The sequence below is a fragment of the Pleurodeles waltl genome, chromosome 6 (assembly GCF_031143425.1).
Source record: "Pleurodeles waltl isolate 20211129_DDA chromosome 6, aPleWal1.hap1.20221129, whole genome shotgun sequence".
NCBI classification, from domain to species: Eukaryota; Metazoa; Chordata; class Amphibia; order Caudata; family Salamandridae; genus Pleurodeles; species Pleurodeles waltl.
Genome location: NC_090445.1, coordinates 641201267 through 641220690, shown reverse-complemented (window position 1 = coordinate 641220690; position 19424 = coordinate 641201267). Strand labels below are relative to the sequence as shown.

Below are 19424 nucleotides of genomic sequence, written 5' to 3'. Positions count from 1 at the left end.
TCCATAACCGCAATGATTTGTTGCCTGATTTTATCTGTTGGTTGGGGAACCACTTAACACTTTTAAAGAAGAGAAGGTGATGATCAGCCCAGGCCAAGGGAATGTTGGACACAGTCATCAGATCCTCTGGGCGGGCAAAAATCCCATCAAGAATATGCCCTGCCTGATGAGTTGCCACGGTGACTGAGAGAATCCAGTCAAACGAGGCCATGATATTCACCAACTCTTTAACATAGGGGAGCTGAACATTATCAAAGTGTAAATTAAAATCTCCTAAAATAATACAATTAGATGCCGCAGTCAATGGCTCAATAAGAGAGGGCCAGTCTAACATAAATAAAGCAGCTGAGCCTGGTGGTCTATAAATCAATAGGCCCTCAATCAAAATACAGTTATTATGGTGAATTTTAAAATACAAGCCCTCACAAGACTTATGTGGAGATCTGGCCGGTTCCCACTGGCAAGACAGAGTAGACTTACAGATAATGGCAAGCCCACCTCCCTTGCCTACTAGCCTATCCAATCTAAAAAAGGAATAACCACTGGGAGAGGCTTCAATAAAATCCAGGTTAGAGTCTGCCTTCGCCCAGGATTCTATTATAAACAGACAGTCCACTTGTTTAGAAATAATCATCTCCGCAATTTCGGTCTTATGTTTTGCCAATGACCGTGCATTATTCAATGCATAAACTACCGGTTTAGTAACCACTGACTTCTTAGGAAGGACCACTTCCAATTCATTTAATGCCACAGATGGCTGGGAGGTCATTGGAGCCCACCCACAATCCCTGCAGACTCTCTGAAAAATCTGCCCTGAGTATGGCAGAAGCGCGTGTTTGCACTGACAGCCGGAGCCATAGCCCGGAGCACGGATCCCGAGTAACAAATACGACTAGGGATTACACTGCCTTGAGCAAACCCCCCGGCCCCCGTCCTCGAACGGGCGCAGACGGGCTTGCCTTAGGCGCGCCCACATAATTCCCAATAGTTATGGCCCCTTCCCCCAGAAAGCGCCCCCCACGTGACAGGCAGCACTAGACTGCTAACCTGTTTCCCTCAAACAACAGAATGGAGCGACAATGGAGGATGGGCGGGCTCTTACAGGCCCAAAGCCAACCTCATTTAGATTTCAGCAATATTAACAGTGAAATTCGAAGTGCACTAAAATAAGAGTAAAACACATTTAAAAACACATAAAATAGAATAAAAGGCACCACAGTTGAGGACTCACAATTATGCCTTGCTGCACGCCCGCATCATTCCCAATAGTTATGGCCCCTTTCCCCGGAAAGCGTCCCCCACGTGATAGGCAGCACTAGACTGCTAACCTGTTTCCCTCAAACAACAGAATGGAGCAACAATGGAGGATGGGCGGGCTCTTACAGGCCCAAACCCAACCTTGTATAGATTTCAGCAATATTAACAGTGAAATTCGAAGTGCACTAAAATAAGAGTAAAACACATTTAAAAACACATAAAATAGAATAAAAGGTACCACAGTCGAGGACTCACAATTATGCCTCGCAAACAATATGGAACTGGGCAATTCACAATCACATTCATCTACTAGCAGAATACATCCCAGAAATACACAATCAGCTAGCGGATCTCCTAAGCAGAACACACCAACAGATACACAAATGGGAAATTCACTCTCAGGTACTTCATCAATACTTTCAAAAGTGGGGGATACCAGAAATAGACCTAGTCGCAACAAGCAAATCGCAAAATGGCAAAACTTCACATCCAGACACCCTCACCCTTTGCCCAAGGGCAATGCTCTATGGTTCAACTGGTCAGGGATATTTGCTTACGCTTTTCCCCATCTCCCACTACTTCCATTTCTGGTCAACAAACTGCATCAGACCTCTCTCAGCATGATACTTATAGCCCCAACGCGGGCACGACAACATTGGTACACAACACTCCTAGACCTGTCAGTAGTACCTCACTACAAACTTCCAAACAGACTGGATTTGCTAACACAAAACAAAGGACAAATCAGACATCCAAATCCCAATGCTCTCAACTTAGCGATTTGGCTCTTGAAGTAACAGAATTTGGATACTTGCAACTTCCATTAGGATGCATGGAAGTTCTCAAACAGGCATGCAAGCCTACAACTAGACAATGCTATGCTAACAAATGGAAACAGTTTGTTTATTACTGTCAATCTAAAAATACTGACCCACTCACAGCATCAATACGAGATATTGTTTGCTGCGTACTTCATTTACAGAAGTCAAATTTAGCTTTCAGATCTATTAACATTCATCTCACTGTCGTATCAGCATATTTGCAGACTATCCAACATACCTCTCTTTTTAGAGTTCCAGTTATCAAAGCCTTCATGGAAGGACTAAAACGTATTATTCCACCTAGAACACCACCAGTTCCTGCTTGGAATCTCAACATTGTACTCACAAGACTAATGGGTTCACCTTTTGAACCCATGCATTCCTGTGAGATTCAATTTCTGACCTGGAAAGTTGCTTTCCTAGTAGTGATTACTTCATTAAGAAGAGTTGGTGAAATACAGGCATTCACTCTTGAGGAACCTTTTTTCCAAGTACACAAACATAAAGTTGTACTTAGAACTAATCCAAAAGTTCTGCCAACGGTTGTATCACCTTTTCACATAAACCAAACAGTGGAATTGCCAGTCTTCTTCCCACAGCCAGATTTAACCTCAGAAAGAGCCCTTCACACTCTTGACCTTAAAAGAGCTCTAATGTATTATGTGGATAGAACAAAAGATTTGAGAAAAACTAAACAGCTTTTTGTTGCCTTTCAACAGCCTCATAAAGGTACTCTTATCTGTAAACAAGGATTAGCTAGATGGATTGTTAAATGTATTCAAACATGTTACATTAAGGCAAAACAACAACTTTTAATCACACCTAAAGATCATTCCACTAGGAAAAAAGTTGCCTCTATGGCAGTTTTAGAAAACATACCAATGGCAGACATGCAAAGCTGCCACAAGGTCTAAACCACATACATTTACAAAGCATTACTGTGTAGATGTATTTTCAAATCAACAGGCCATTGTTGGTCAGGCTGTCTTGAGAACATTATTTCAAACAACTCCAACTCCTACAGGCTAGCCACCGCATTTTTTGGGGAGAATAGCTGCTTTGTAGTCTCTGCATAGCATGTGTATCTGCAGCTACACATGCCATTGAACTGAAAATGTCACTTACCCAGTGTACGTCCGTTTGTGGCATGTAGTGCTGCAGCAGTCAGTATTCTGCAGATTCACATACACCCTCCCTCCTCCCCGGAAACCTGTAGTCGTTGCAGTTTTCTTATTTGTACATATGTATATACATTTACATTTGCATGGACATCTATTTTTACTTATTATTTTTTATAGAACATTTATATTCTTACACTCTATCACTCCTTCCTACAACCTTTTGCGGGAAAACAATCTAACAATGATGTCGATGCCCATGCGCAGTATGGCCAAGAGGAGGAGTCACTTGATCCTGTGACTCCAAAAGACTTCTTCGAAGAAAAACAACTTGTAACACTCCTAGCCCAACACTAGATGGCGGAAGCAATGCATAGCATGTGAATCTGCAGCACCACATGCCACTAACAGATGTACACTGGGTAAGTTACATTTTCCATATATATATAGATATATATGTGTGTGTGCATGTGTGTGTGTATATATATATATATATACACACACACATATATATATTGTAGCACACGCTTTATGAAAATTAACAAAGTCTTTAAAATTATACTTAAAAACAGTTGCACACACTGCTGAAAAGGGGTGTAGTGAGCAATCAAAGTTCACGCCAATGTCACTGTTATATGTGACAAGGGGAGGCTCTATCAAGAGTTGTAATGAGTTTAACCACGCTACACTTTAACTTGCTGGTGTGGAAAATGATGCTCAGAGCTTACATTCCTGAAAGGTTCCAAAACACGAATTCTGATATGTTTAGGAGAAATCAATTGAACTCTCATAATCTCCTGGCTGACCAACTTTCCAGCCACATCCTAGAAAGTGTGAAACATAGGAATAGTATTTCATGCAGCAGCCACCAAATATCACTGGAATAAACCTTCAGCTGTTTGAAGGAGCCGCAAGTAGAGCTTAGGTGGTGGCATGCTTACATACGTGCAGTATTACACCTGGCTCAGAGAAAACTCAGTAACAGCCTGCAGAGATTCTTCAACTTTTCAGCCTTGACCTATTTCACCAACTTAACTGCTATTCACTGAGGGGCTGTGGCCCTAAAGTCTAGAACTCCCTAATGCCAAACTGCAGGGCTGAATCCAGTACTTGCACCATAGATCCTCAAATGGGATGACCTTCAATTAAGAAGGCGACTGAAAAATGTTATGACTGAGGAATACCAGATTGGGGCTCGCAAATGTCCTCCAGGTGGATCCTCTCTCCTGGTTTCTGTCAGCCAGCATTCTAGAGCCAAACCGCTTAACTCAAACAACTTGTTGTGCAATCACATGACTAATGTGTCCACAAGTTAATCAGGGTACTCTCAAAATACAACACAAGGGGGCTAGTCCATTGATGTGCAATATCTTAAAAGCAAATTAATAATGTTTATCCATGAGAGATTGTATTCAGGAAACCCCTCTATGATCTCTTTAGTTTGATGAGCCTGTCTGTTGAGCGACAGTAGATGTTGATATTTTATTAGTTTACCATGCGTAGTACATCTTCTCTTCACAAAAGCCCTCCTTTCCACCTGTGGTTCAGTGGTCAAAGATGAAGAATGTGTAGACAAACAAAATGCAATTGTTCTAAGTTCTAATGATATCATCTTGAAATTAGATGTCCCTTCTTTGAATGAAGTGGTCTTCAATGTGTAATATTTGTAGCTGCAATTAATTATGACAACATAGAAACTATTCATATTTCTTTAATGTTTTTCCTTTTTTGATAGAGAGCGACCTGCTGCAATTCCAATTGAAATAAAAAGCATTGATGACACTTCAAACTTTGATGAATTTCCAGAGTCCGATATCCTCAAACCAGCAGGTAGGTTTCCCAACGGAGGTGCATATCCGATAATGATGAAACCTGTTTTGAATCTACATCATTGTGGCACAAGCCTAGAGTCTAGGAAATCTAAGCAGTGTTCAGTACATTCCTGCTCTCCTGTGGGACTGATCACTCATTAAGGTACATGATGTGTGTTACATTTGTTTTTACACTGTTCAGGAAATATGTAACAAAGGTCATTGAACATCACTGCACTCTTTATCTAAACCTTCATTTTCTTTAAAACCTATATAGTTCAAAAGTAAACAAAAGGCTTTATAGCTATTGAAGATAACTTTGCATAGTTATGTTGTCATGTTTGCTATAACAAATGCAGCAAAGCCTTCTTCAGAAAATTGCATGTGGTGCATTAGCAGCACTGTCTGTCATAACAGACCAGAAGAGCCAAAAACTGTTACATTTTGAAGTTAGTGTAGTGTTAACTTTGTCGTCACGTGCTCAGATTCTTCTCCTTTGCAGTAGACCCACCAGTGTGGGATAGCACTTTCTTTATGAGATGTGAGAACATTTGCATGGTATTCTGAATAATAGGGTGTGCTGGGATTCATTCAAGCCACCTCAGCCTGGATTCCCCTGCCTTCAGCATTCAGAAATGTCTGTGATTGTTTCTCTGGCTGTCACATCCCTGGGCTCGAATACCGGAGACATTCACCATAAGAGCTCCCTATCCATCAAAATCATTTCTTGGTGACAAGTTTGTGCATCCCTGATCAAACCCATGAAATTGTCACACATCTGATGTCCCAACACCTACAAAGACCTAGGTAACATATGTAGATTAAGCCTTAGCTGGGGTATGTTCCTGTGCGAGGAGGATTAAACAGAACATACCAACATACCAAGTTTTGAGGTTAAAAAATGCTTAAAATCTATCTGATGTCATGTTCCTGGCGATCTCCTTGCCAGCCAGTCTGGGCAAGGGAAGTCTGGAAGCAAGTGACAGAAACTTTTGAACAAGTGGATGTTGGTGGTTTATGGTTGAAGTAGATTTCAAGAGCTGCCCATGGGTTGATACTTGTGAAGTAAAGACAAGTACCATTAACCAGAATGTTGCCTTTGACATTTCCTGAATGCACTGCACAAGGTTTATCACAAGTGTGCACCCTGAACCTATAGAAGCTGTATATATGTCTGGTGTGCCCACACTCAGGAGCCCCAGGGAAACACAGATGTGGGTGAAGTTTTGACACTCGTGTATATACATACGCAAGGAAGAGTGGAGGGAATTATCATGTTTTCAAAGGAAAGTGCTACAAATCTGACAGCTGTCATGCTTGGCACATTCTTTCACCAAGCCAGTCAAAACAGGGCAAGTATGGCTTGTACTGCTGGCTTCTGTAGGTTGCACAGCATTAGACAATATATATAGTTTTCATGGTTTCTATATGGTCCTCAGTTTGATATGTCACGAAAGATAGTTCACCATTAACTATGATCTGCGCATATATTAATTGACTTTGAACACTAAATTCCATAGCAAAATCCAAATATATTTGGAAGTGCCAGACTCCAGACATTCAAGGCAAGATTTCGTTCATTAGCATGGAAGTTAAGATTTTGGGTCGTCCATCTGAGTAACTCAGAAAAGTACTAAACAGACTGGCTAAAAAATTAAAGATCTCCTTATTTATCATCTTATCTTAAGGCTGCAATGAGTTATTGATTTGTATGTATGTATGCATTCCAATACATAGCTCTGAATGTGGTGAGAAAGCTAGTTTGTGTGGGAGCAAAAGCAGACCAAACGTTTAAGTGTGTTTGAACAACTTTACACTGATTTTTTTTTATTTCTTTGGCACAGAGTTGCATTCACACCCCAATAGTGAATGGGTAAATAGAGTTCAGGGGTAAGCTTCACAAGTTAGAGAAGGCTTCGGAAATACTTCTGCAATTGGATTCCCTGTAAAGTCTTATGAATAGTATCTTCTGGTGAGAGCTTGGCCACAAAGAGATGTATATCATGGTTGCTAACCACATTGAGAAGTGGCTGTAGTGGGAAGGAAGGAGTGGTTTAATGGAAGTATTTTGGAGGCATGATTTAAGAATATTAACTAGATTTAAATAGATAAGGACCTTGAGTAAACAAAACGGTTAATGTGGTAACTGTGTATGGTGAAAATGAAAATAAAAGTAACACAAAAGATATCCTTTATTTGTAGCCTAACCATAAAAGACATTCAACAAAAGGAAGCTTATGGACTGAAATAACAGTTAATTAGGCAACAACCCACTGCTCTTGCTTTTTGTAGTGGAGTGGCTCCTTTCCAGGAATTTCATACGATCTTTGCCAGAAACCATTTCAGAGGGCCAAAGCACAGGCTAATGGACCTAACCATAGTGGTTGAAGCCTTTTACTCCTTATGTCCTTGGGCCTGACCGACTATGGATCCTTAGCAACTGCACCAAGTACCTCTTATGCACTTGACTCCCTGTGGTAGGTGTGGAGGAGCAGTCAAAGTCCCCCTCATGGGAGACTGGAAGTGTAGGTACAGATTAGTGAATACGATTCATAAATCAAAGCAAATGCAGTAGCGTCATGGAATCATTGTCCAGTCAAATACTCTATATGAAAAAGAAGTATGTAATTTCTAACTCTACACATGCAAAGGAATAATGACATTCGTAAGCAGCAATACAATCGCCTTGAGGTCAGGGTTCTAATGTTTGTCAGGACCATTCCTGTCCGACCCTTTTGATTGTAATGTGGTCAGGGTTATTGCCCATTCACTGATTGCCGCATCCACAAAATGCTCACCTGTAAGCTGTACTCAAGAGTTACCTTTGACTATTGGAAAGTAGTCAAAAGTCTCTATGGTGGCACAGTACTTTCAGCAGCAAGTTCCGTGGGGCCCAGCAAGCCCAATTACTCACTCCTGAAGCATAGAAGCCTCCAGAGGGTGCCCTGACCGTGGGCCCTCACAAGCTGTGGTCCTGTTTTTCAATGTTAGGCTGCTTTCAGTACCTGCGACAGCACCCTGTAGGCACAGGATTTCTCTCAGGCAGCACTGACGACTTTCTCCAGTGATCTGAGATGCTCCCAATCTGCTTTGACCTGGTAAGACAGTATTCCCTGCATTTTGGTCTTCCAGCTCCCGATGGGAAGCCAGTGAGGGTGTTACATCTCACTTTGCATTCTCTCAGGTCCACAGGGGTCGATCAGTGGCAAATCTTGATGCACAGGGCTCGACTCACTGGTCGCAACCTCACTCTTGTCCCAGGCAACTGCCCGACCTCTTTCGCAACTTAGTACCTGTGGCTGCTCCTGGCATATGGGGTTGCTGCAATACCTATTGACACAACACAGACTCCTATGGTGCAGTTGCCACACTAGAGCAGCCCCTCCTGGTATGCATGTCGCCGCTAAGGTATTTACATGCCCTATCATGCTGATCACACAGTTACTCCATCAGTGGTCCCTCTAGCATACAGGGTCACAGCGATGAAGCAGTACAGGCTTGGTGCTCCCCACACAGCGCTTGATGCAAAGCTCAGTCCATGGCATACTGGGGTTGCTGACTCAATCTTGAACACAGGCAACAACCCAGTCAGTGCACACTCGTACCTCGCACCTCGCACAGGGAGTCCTGTCATTGGGCTCCCCACTGGACCCTTACTTCCTCTAACACTCTCTTTTTACTCACAGGGCGCACTGGTCTTGACAAACAGGCAGGTGCTGGTGCTCCCGGCTCCAGAGAAGGTGGTCTTGGTTTCTGTCGCTGATGTCTCCTCACCCAGCAGGGAGAGTATCCGGCCTCGGCCCCCTGTTCTGGTCACAGGCAGCAGTTCTGCAGAACTTCACCTTCTCACTCCGCTCGTCTGGCTACTTGGCAGATGACAAATTTTGGGGTCACATCCTCTCCCTCTTATAGTCCATTTCTAGGACACCAAATGTGATTTAGGGTTCTGCTTCTTTTTAAGTGTACACTTTTCTTTCTCTTCTTTCCTCTTGAATGGCTGTCACAGCAGGAAAGACTCCAAAACGGACTGTCTCACAAAACAGGCCCTGGAAGTGACTAATTTCACACCTGGTTATCAGCCACAGTTATATGTGCATCAAAAGGTTAATCATGGCCTCCCAGCCCTACTCTTTAAAGTACCCAATTATCCCCATCCCCTTCTGAAATGTGTACATGCCCCTTCCTTGTGATCTATCACTGAATCAAAGAGCACCCTTCTGAAGTGTACCCCACTCAGCTCACAGGAATATAGCAATACACCAATATGTCTGGGGAAATTCCTCTACTTCTCATGTGTTCACCAGGCAGACCTGGCCTTCCCAAAAGAAACCCATGGTCTCCATGTAATATACCATTACAGGCACACTTGCACTCAGCGTGTATACACAGCACACATACTGCCTAGCACTTTTGTCTCCATGTATTGTGCCACCACAAACACACATACATTCAACACACATATATTGCATCTGCTTGTACTGCCCAGTACTGTAACTTCTCTGTATTGTTCCAGGGTGTGCTTTTTGCCAACATACACACTGTCCGCACACACACTCACTGTGTGCATACTGCACAACACTTCACCTTTCATTTATTGCACTTCTAGCAAGCACACATGCACCCAGCATGATTTCATTGTACAGGCACTCTGCATCCTACTACATCTCTCACATAATTTATTCCTCGCAGCCAGCCATATATACATTCAGTGCATGCACTGACAATAGATATACTGCACTATCCCTGTACTGTACTCTGCCCAGACACAAATACCTCCAGCTCAGTCACCAATCCTGCGCTTTATTAAATGTAGGCCAGGAGTGAGTTAAGCAGAGGAACTTTAAACTCATCAGTGAGCCTGTATGACTTACTCCAGTGACACAGGATAAAAAGGACCTGTTCACTCCCACTAATCACTACACAGTATGCTGCCACCTCTGCGCTTGTGCTGCTTAACTCTTAGTAAAGACGGTAGGCTTCCACCTTTATGAGAATAGCATATTGGGTGCCACTCCCAGTCCAACAAGAGTGCAGTCTGGGAGATAGGCCTATATCATGGCGCACAGGCATGATCTGTGTTTGCCTATGATAAAAAAAGTTGGCAATACTGATCCAAACAACAGCACAGTTGGGCACTCAGATTAGGGGGCATTTCTTTCATCAAGCAGAGGACTTATCCATCCCAACAATCTTTATACAGCTTTAGCTCATAGTCAGCAGAAAGAAAGAATTAGAGGAAGCTGAGATTGATCTTGGAAAAATTCCTGTGACTAAGATGCATGAACTGTCGTGACAATACTTGATCCAAAGTAGGGTTGATGACCCATATAGAGTGCTTTAAACTGGATTTGCTGTTCCATTTAGAGTAAAGCCTGTACTGGCAAGAGCCTTCCTCCAGAGGTCAACAGCTACTTTTTGTACCAACTGCCATTTCAACATTCGCTCATTTGTTGAGTCATGATAAATGGTTTTGCTGTTGTCGAATTGTGAGAGCACAAAGTCAGTGGCTTTTTAACTCATTGTCAGTTGAAAATAGCATGAGTCCTTGTTGTATCCTGCTCCACAGTTAGGACCATGTGCCTTGTGGCACAACCTAACTGTTTGAGATTGATTTTTCCAGGCCCTTCACATTGAAAAAAACATGTGTATGAATACCGTTTTATTGAACTAAGCTAAATGAGTATGCTGAGATGCGTGCACTACATAAGTAACTTTCTTGTTAGCTTTGTTAGTTAGGTTATGCATTGCAATATCATTACAGAAAATCCAACACACTTGTACTTTTGGGGATTTTTGAAATGGAAGAACGTTTGGTAATATGTAGGTGAGAAAATTGCCAAGTTGTCATAAAGTACTGATGTTCAAGTGTGTAGTAATAGCTAAAAACGTTTACAGGCAGGGAGTTCCACAGAGTGGTGAAAAATACAGAAAAACGTGTCCACCTCTTTTCCTTGAAGAGCTGAACATACAGCAGCAGCAGAAAAAACTATCTACCTGAGGTATAACGTTTAACATCAAGTGAGCATAAATTATGGTATTGGATTAAAGTAGGGTTGATGAACCACATGGAGCACTTTGAACTGGATATTCTGTTCCACTTAGAGCCTGTACAGGCAAGAGCCTGAATCCAGAGGTCAACAGCTACTTTTTGTACCAACTGCAGTTTCAGTATTCACTCATTTGTTGGGTCATGCCAAATGGTGGTGGTGGTGCTGAATTGTGCGCACACAAACTCAATTACTTTTTTAACTCATTGTCAGCTGAAAAAAGCTTCATGGTAAACTTATTGATCTGAGTTATCAAACCAGTCCTTGTCAATCCTGAAATCTGGGTTTCGAACACATGATACAAGATTTATAGGTTGCCCATCAATGGTTGCTAAATAGTGGTGGCCCACATTTCCTTGCTTCTGCTATCACCAGTGACATTTTATCTGTGTTTATCTAGTACCTGTTCCTTCCCATCTACTTCTTCATCGCCACGCTATAGGCCCAGAAAGAGCTTGCTCTGATCCAGGATGTAGGCAAGTAAATGGAAATTAAAGAAACTTTGATATCACTCAAAAGTGCCTTCTGATTTGCTTGACTGTAACCATGAAAGTAAGCTTCTTCCTCTGCATGTGTGGGTGTAGATACACATGCTCAGGATTTTCCTGCCATCTAGTGTTTGGCTCAGCTGTTTGAAAGTTGTTTTGTCTCTCGAGCTGTAAGCTGTAATGTGACTCCTTTTGGTGTGCATTAAGCTGTGATGTAACTCCTCCTTTAGGTTTCCATTAAAAATGGGCATTGACTCCATGTTGAATTATTGTGCAACCTGTCCCACCGACCATGGCAGTGCTTCCTGTGTTGTGCCACATCTTCAAATCCAAGAAGGGACTTTGGTACCTTAGTGAATGGTGCTGGGCACACTGGACGATGTACCAACAGAGCTCCTTGAAGACCCTGGACATCTTCAGGGTAGGAGATCCCCTCTGCGCCGAAGAACAGAAAGACGCCGGCCTGTCTGGTCTCCCAGTTGCACATCCAAAACCCAGTCACGAGACTGTCTCTTCGACAGAGCCTGGCTACGAGGAACTGAAGGACGTCAAGCTGATGCTGAATAGAAGCCCTCAAACCAAGTCCATGCCTGACGATTGTGAGTATGCTGATGCCACCAAGCCAGTACCCCAAAAGAAAGCCCATGCCACGATATAGCAGTGCTGCTGCAGTAGTGGGCGTTGATCCCTGAGCACAGGTACAAACAGAGGCCAAGCCACTGGCTCTCTACCGTCAGGGTGCGACCCTAGCAGAGGCAAGCAAGAGACTACCTAAGGGTTTCTACTGCCAATCCTGAGCTGCTCCAAGGGCACCGAACACCATTGGCCCCACCCAAAGTGAGCAGTGAGCACTCTTATCTGCACCTGTGCATAAAACTTTTGTTACCAAAGCCTTTGTTCACGCTGAAGCCGAAGACTACCTCAAAGCCCAGTTGGTGCTCAGATAGAGGAACCTCAAGGCTCTGATCCAAGAAAAGCTGCAGCAGGAGCTTAATGTCAGGCAAAAAAGCCTGCTCATCCAACCTGTTATGGGCAAGATCTATGCAAAACCACCTCCACCAGCTCCTCTAGAACCTCTACTTCACAGCTGAGGCTGTCCTTTGAGGGTGAACATTCCTGCAATGCTCTCTCTCCAGAGCCAGCACTAAAAAGTGGAAGGACCAGTCTTCTTTCTCTTCAGCAAACCACACCTCTATCTCCACTACCTCCCCTTCTTCCACACTCATGCATACCACTCCCTCTGCCTCCACAAAAGTTATGAGGGGGTCGCCTCTCTCCTATTCAGACCCAGGCAGTCCATGTGCCCCGTTTAAGCCTCGGGTCCAGGCCTCACTAATGATCCCTTGGATGTCTATAATGTAGACCTCCAGGTAATCCTAACTAAGACCACTATTCTGTAAAGGCCTCACCCCCGGATGACACCACGGCCAACCATAAGGAAGTTTAAAGGGCTGCAGCAGTCCAAAAGGTGGAGATGTATGTCAACTAAAAGGAAGACAACTTCCTTGTGGAGACACTGTCCAAATCGGAGTGCACTGTCCAATTCTTACCCATGTTGAAGGGCATGTTAAAATCTGGTCCTGGCAACTTCAGGCAGCCCATTAAAGTTAGGTTAGTGTTCTAAATGGTTCAAAAGAAGTTCAGACCTGCTGTAGTGAAACTGCGTACCTCAAGGGCCTGGTTCCACTGGAATCTGTGTTCCACACCTCACACAAATGCACCTTTGTCCAGGCTATTGACTATGCTACTTCTCTGAATAAGGAGAGCAAAAAGACTGATGCAGCAGTTGAAGCAGCAACACATTAGCGAATTGCCAATTCTGTGGCACATCTCTCCAGTTATTACAAATTTCAATGGGAGGAGATCCTGGAACTCCTTAAGCATCTCCCAGAGTAGTACAGAAATCAAGGGTAGGAAATAGTGTTCTAAGCAAGGTTATCTTTAACACCAGCATTTGGTGTGCATTGGATGCCGCTGACAGTCTCTGGGAGCCTTAATGCCAGCATTATTTTAAGGCACCACGCCTAGCTTCATATCTCTAGATTCAAGCCCAAGGTCCAGCAACATCTCCCCTACAACAGAGCTACAGGTTGAAGAAATGCAGAAAAAATTATAAAAAATAAGAGTTCAGCCGTCACATTCCTAGCACAGTTGGCAGCAGTCTTTCCACCAGCAAGCGGCTAGTGAAGGCTTGCACCTGGGTTAACAGCAGGTGTAAGGGCAAAGGCAGCTCCAGCAAAAAGCACTTCCAGACACTGACTTGCCCCACCTCAGACCTGGTCACATGTTACCTGTCGGGTTGAGGATATGCAATTTTTTCTCTCATTTGAGGACAACCACACACAACTAGTACGTTCAAGTGGTAGCCCAACATAGCTATTGCATTTAACTACACACACACACCCCTTCCAGCATCCCACCATGTACGCATGATCTCAGCAAGGAACACCTCTCCCTCCTTCAGGAAGAAGTGTTGCACACCCTCCTACAAAAGTGTGCTGTAGAGAGGATGCCGTCGCCACATCAAGAGGGCAGTATCTAATCTCTACTTTCTCATCTCCAAAAAAGGATGGCTTTCTAAGGCCAATATTCGGCCTAAGGCCTCTAAACTGGTAGGTTTTATCAGAACACTTTCACATCATAACTCTGCAGGATGTCATTTCCCTCCTTCAACAAGGCGATTACATGGCCACTCTCAGCCTCAAGGACACCTGCTCCACATACCCATCCACCCTGCTGATTTACAGTACTTTCATCTTTTTGGTAAGTGGAGAACACTACTAATTCAAAGTACTTCTTTATGAGGTTACCACAACTCCAGAAGTGTTAACAAATTTTCTAGGCAAAGGTGGATGCCAATACATTTTTGTCATTGTGGAAAATATTACAGGAGTGGTGGTCGACTTTGCAGACCTGCTCAGCAGAAAGCATCAACAAGTCTATAGAATGGGAAAGTCCTACACAGGTGCTTCCAACATTAGGTCACCCCAGTTCGCCAGCCTAGATAACGCAAAATGCCCAAACTGTACCTCCAGGTGCCTACACCCACAGCCCATGCTCAATGCAAAATGGATGAGTTGCCTGTTATTTTCCCACTGCTTCTGTACATGGTCAGGAAGTTAAAGCAAACATCGGTCTTGCTCCTTCTGGTGACTCCAACCTGGGCAAGACAACCCTGATAGCTCACTGTCCATGAGAGATGTCAGTCAGCCATCATGAGAAGTGTGCTCAGTCCAGACCTTGCTACACACAGGAAGGTCAAGTCAGGGTCAGATCCCAGACAGCTCAACCTTGCGATTTGGCACCTGAGATCCTCGAAGTCAGGCAACTCATTTTCCCCCACAAATGTATGTCCATTTTAAAGGAAGCCCCACAGGCCTGTTACCCTGTACAATGGAAAAGGTTTGTTCACCATTATATTTCCAAGACCCTGGACCCTCTAAAGCCCAGTGTCCACCAAATTATTGGTTATCGTTTGCATTTGCAAAAAGAAGGCCTTGTCTACATCTCCATTCTCTTTACACGTAGCTGGAGTCACAGCTCACATGCAGAATAGGGACCACTCATCCCTCTTTAGAGTTCCAGTTAAGGCCTTGTAGACGTTCTCAAGGATTCTTCTCCCTAGAGTGCCTCCTGCTCCAGTGAGTCCTCAAGAGGCACATGGCACCATCCTTTAAACTTCAACATCAAGGCCCTCTTTGGTTCATCTTCCTAAAGGTCACCTTCCTGGTGGCCATTTTCAATCCCAGTCCCATTACTGAACTGTAAGTGCTCACTCTACAGTAACCCTTCATACAGGTCATTAAGAATAGCATTGTTCTTATAACTAATCCTCTGTTCCTCCCCGTGATGGTGTGACCCTTCCACATTACCAAGCTGTAGAGTTCCTAGTTTCCTTCCTGTAACAGGACTTGCCAAAAGAGTGTTTCACACATTAGATGTCACAAGCCCTTATGCATTCCTTTGCCAGGACGAAGCCATTCTGTAAATTTGATCAGATCTTGTTACCTTTGTAGATCTTCACAGAAGGCTTCCAGTTTCCAGGGTAGGCATAGCTAGGCAGATATTTAAATTGATCAAAACCTATGCCCATAAAGAACTTCCTGTTCCACCCAGGGTACACTCTACATGTAAGAAAGGAGCAACCATATCCTTCCTAGGTAACATTCCACTAGTGAACCTTTGTAAGACAGCCACTTGGTCAACACCACACACCTTTACCTATCTGAATTGATATGTGGGCATCTCAGCCCATGAACGGACCATGGTGGTCCACATAGTGTTAAAAATACCTTGTTCCATACACCTGCATCATCCGCAGGCTAGCCACCTCTTCTGGAAGGCACTGTTTTGGTCTATTCTTGAATAAACACAAAGGTTCCATGTGCATCATTCATGTGTCATCATCAAGCTACAATATAATAATGCAATAAAATCTTTCACAGTGCCAACAATGACTTCTTGTATTTATTCTCCAAATCTGTGTTTTGTAAATTACATTGGTGCAGACAGTGCAGTGTTCCTAGATGCGGTGATTGAACAATATAATATGATCAATATATGCACTAGTGATGTCCACTAATCTACGAAGATGCACAGTTCAGTACAAATTCTGATGTCTGTATTGAATCATATACATACTAGACAATCCCTATTCCAGTGTTGATGTTTGAAGCTACACCCTAATGCTAGTTGGTCTCCTCAGGATAAAACATGCTGTTTGGCACAACACCTATAGAGTAAAATGTAGAGAAAAGCTAATTACTCAGAGCCATACAAAAATGTCTGAGTGACACAATAGCTAAATAATCAAAACATACCTCAAAGCCGTGTATATCTTTTATATGCTGAGGTTTTTCTAATCATGATGCCTCGAAGTCGGCTCATCATAATCAATCGCATTGAATAGCTTGTATGAAGCAGAATCATCCAAGCCTTCCCGTTTCCCATTCTTGGGAAACCACAATCCTCAAACGTTAATTACTGAGTTGCTACATTGTGCTTGCCAAAGCGTTGCCAGTGTTTCCCGAGCAGTAACAATATTTCTCAATGAGGTGGCTACAGATTACCTTCAAATACAGAGCTCTAAACGTCAGTCACACGCTAAATTGTTACATTTTGCTTGGCAAAACCTAAACAATGCAATCAAAACAGCAATAATATATCCCGGTGAACCACTACACATTGCCTTCATGCAGAATAAGGCAAATCGCCCGTGCACTTCTAAAATCTGTATCTGGTGAGAGTGTACTCTAATATTCACCACACAACTGTCAGCATCTGATGTGGTAAAGACAGTAATCCGAGAAATCCCTGAGAAAATATTTAGCCTTCTAGAAGTGAAGACTGAAAGAAAGGCACAAAGAATCTAGCCTCTTAAAAAGACCTGTTGAGCAGATGTGTTTCCTCAACGACTTTAGGAGGGACCTCGTGAGAAGCAGCTAGAAGACCAGAATCATCACAACAAGCAGTGTTCTCTTGATTATCCTCCAAAGGATATCAACTGAAAAGCCAATGGAAGGAGTACCACATTAGAGATGTGACCCATCACTATTTTCCAGAGAGCCTTATTGGGGTAGACATTTGCAAAGGATTTGTGTGCACTCTTCATGGAGGTCTTTGCAAAATTCTATGAAGTTAACCAGGTTTCTCGCTTTCCTGCATCCAAGCAAAAATTGTGATTTCCGTATCTTTATGCAATACTAACAGAATGGTTCTTAATGAAATCTGTTTTACAGAAGATTAGGTTCCTTACCTGTGTAATTCCAGTGTGTGTCGAAAATATGTGTAAAGGGCAGACTTGCTCAGAAAAAATCTGCATGTATTTCGCCATTTTGCTCACGGAGGTTCTCAAAAAGGTACATTTGCAGAGAATTGTACATACAATTTCCAGCTTTGCTGGCTTTATTTAATGTTAAAATAATCTTGTTAGGAAGTGGAAAGGATATTGCCAGGCAGAGAGAAACTGCAAGGGCCTTAGTTAAAAAGTACATTTCAATAAAGGCAAACACTTTACTGTAAAAATAAAAAATAAAAACTTTGCATACCCCTATATTTGACACCAGATACCAACTCTCATTGGAATTGGGGTACACTCTACTCAGTCTGTAGATTTGGTTCCTGCATTTGTCCGGTTGAAAACCCTGGCCTGGTTGCCTTACGTGATGTTTTCCAACAAGGCAAAAACGAATCTCAGTATTGAAGGCATTTCTTCTTGTACACGTCTGCATTTAAAAGAGCCTCCAAAAAACATCAGACCAGCTTATTGTTCTTCTGGTTCTTGGTCTTGTATGACCGGTTCTGAACATCCTTATTTTGCCCTTCTCAATCAGTTAATTGATTGAGTATATGAAATGGTGCCTAAAGAGGGATAATGCAGAGTAGTGGCAACAAGGGGTGCATCATGATAGCTCTGTGCACAGCCTAGCGCCTGATTTTCAGTTAATGGGAAAATAGGAGACAGAAGATTTGTGAACGGTTGAAGTAGGGCATGTTTACGGACAATATTTTTGGTGTAGGAAGAAACACTGTCAAAATAACCTTTTGGAAGCACTGCCATGAACTTTCCATGAGGTGCACCGCCTGGATCTTTTACCGAGTGCCTAGTTTGTAACTACAAACGTGCCCAAACATTTAAATGTGCGAGCCATCTTGGGCCTCTTTAATCCATTTATAACCACTCCCTGCCCCTTCAGCTCACTCTTGCAGCTTTCTACCTTATTCCTTTGGGACGCTTTTTTGTTTTTCTCTTTTTCTACCTTTCTCATATGTGTGTTTTGCTCACAGTAAATGCCTGATGCAGAAAACTAAGTGCCGGCCCTCAAAAATAAGTGCTGGTGCTCCGCACCGAAAGCCACCGGCTCAAATTAAGCACTGCTTTTACCACAATTTAACCCCGGCATGTGTAACAGAAAACAACTGGTCCTTCTTCTCTAGTTTCTCACCTTTGTACCTAGCAAATGTGTACAAAAGATGAAAACTAAGGTGCAATTGAAGTTATTTCTTCATAGTTGAAAAGTTGGCAGGGACGTAGACCATGTAAATTGATCATGAAAAAACATTCTGTTCTGTATTAGATCTCAAGGATGAAAGCAGATGGGTAGATCGGGACGTTGTAATTAGTCTTTCAGATCCCAGTCAGCACAAATCACAGGTGGATTATGTAGTTCAGTGTGGGGGAAGTCAACATTTTTGCCCTGATCACCCCCATTTTCTTGTCTGATACTGGTGGCTACTGACTCCTATTGTGCCCAGGGCTAGTGCTATGTTTAAAAGTTATATGTTAATTGATGTAATAACAAGTGGTTCAGGCGGTCGACCTGTAAGTCCCTAGTATATGGTAGGGCATGTAGGTTTAAGGACCCCAGTGGATTTAATGCATTCAAGTGTGCATTGCTGTGTCATCTGCTGTCATTTTAAAGCCACACCTGCCTTGTAGGCTGGTTTTAAAATATAACTATTTCCAAATTCGACTTTGGAATTAAAAGTACTTCCAAAGTTTAAAATGACTTTTCTATATCATATGTCACCCCTAATATCTGCCCTAGGAGCCCGAGGGTAGGGTGCTTGTTATAAAAGCTTACACTGTAATAAAGTCTAACTTTTGACAGGAAAAAAGCTAAAACAGCAATTCAAAGTATCAAAGTTATAGTTACAAAAAAGCCAGCAACTTGCCAAGGTTGGATTAATTATAGCTTTGGCAGGAAAGTAGTTTTAGAACTTGCTTTCCTGAAGTTATATAAAACCGCCCTGTAGCAGCATCTTCTGATTGGCCAGCCTTTGACAGCCTGAGCCAAGCTACTCCCTGATCAGGTGTGAAGAGGCCTCAGGCTGAAACAATAGAGACATCTGGTAGGTGGAGAACTGCAGATGCCAGGACAGG

At 43.0% G+C, this 19424-nt stretch overlaps 1 protein-coding gene across 1 annotated transcript in view; it reads left to right on the top strand.

The window, feature by feature from the left end:
* Window positions 1–19424, top strand: part of STK38 (serine/threonine kinase 38) — a 202793-nt gene that overhangs the window by 168679 nt on the left and 14690 nt on the right. The window contains exon 12 of the mRNA XM_069238981.1: window positions 4932–5026. Coding sequence (XP_069095082.1) covers window positions 4932–5026 — 95 coding nt within the window. The remainder of the gene's footprint in view (window positions 1–4931; window positions 5027–19424) is intronic.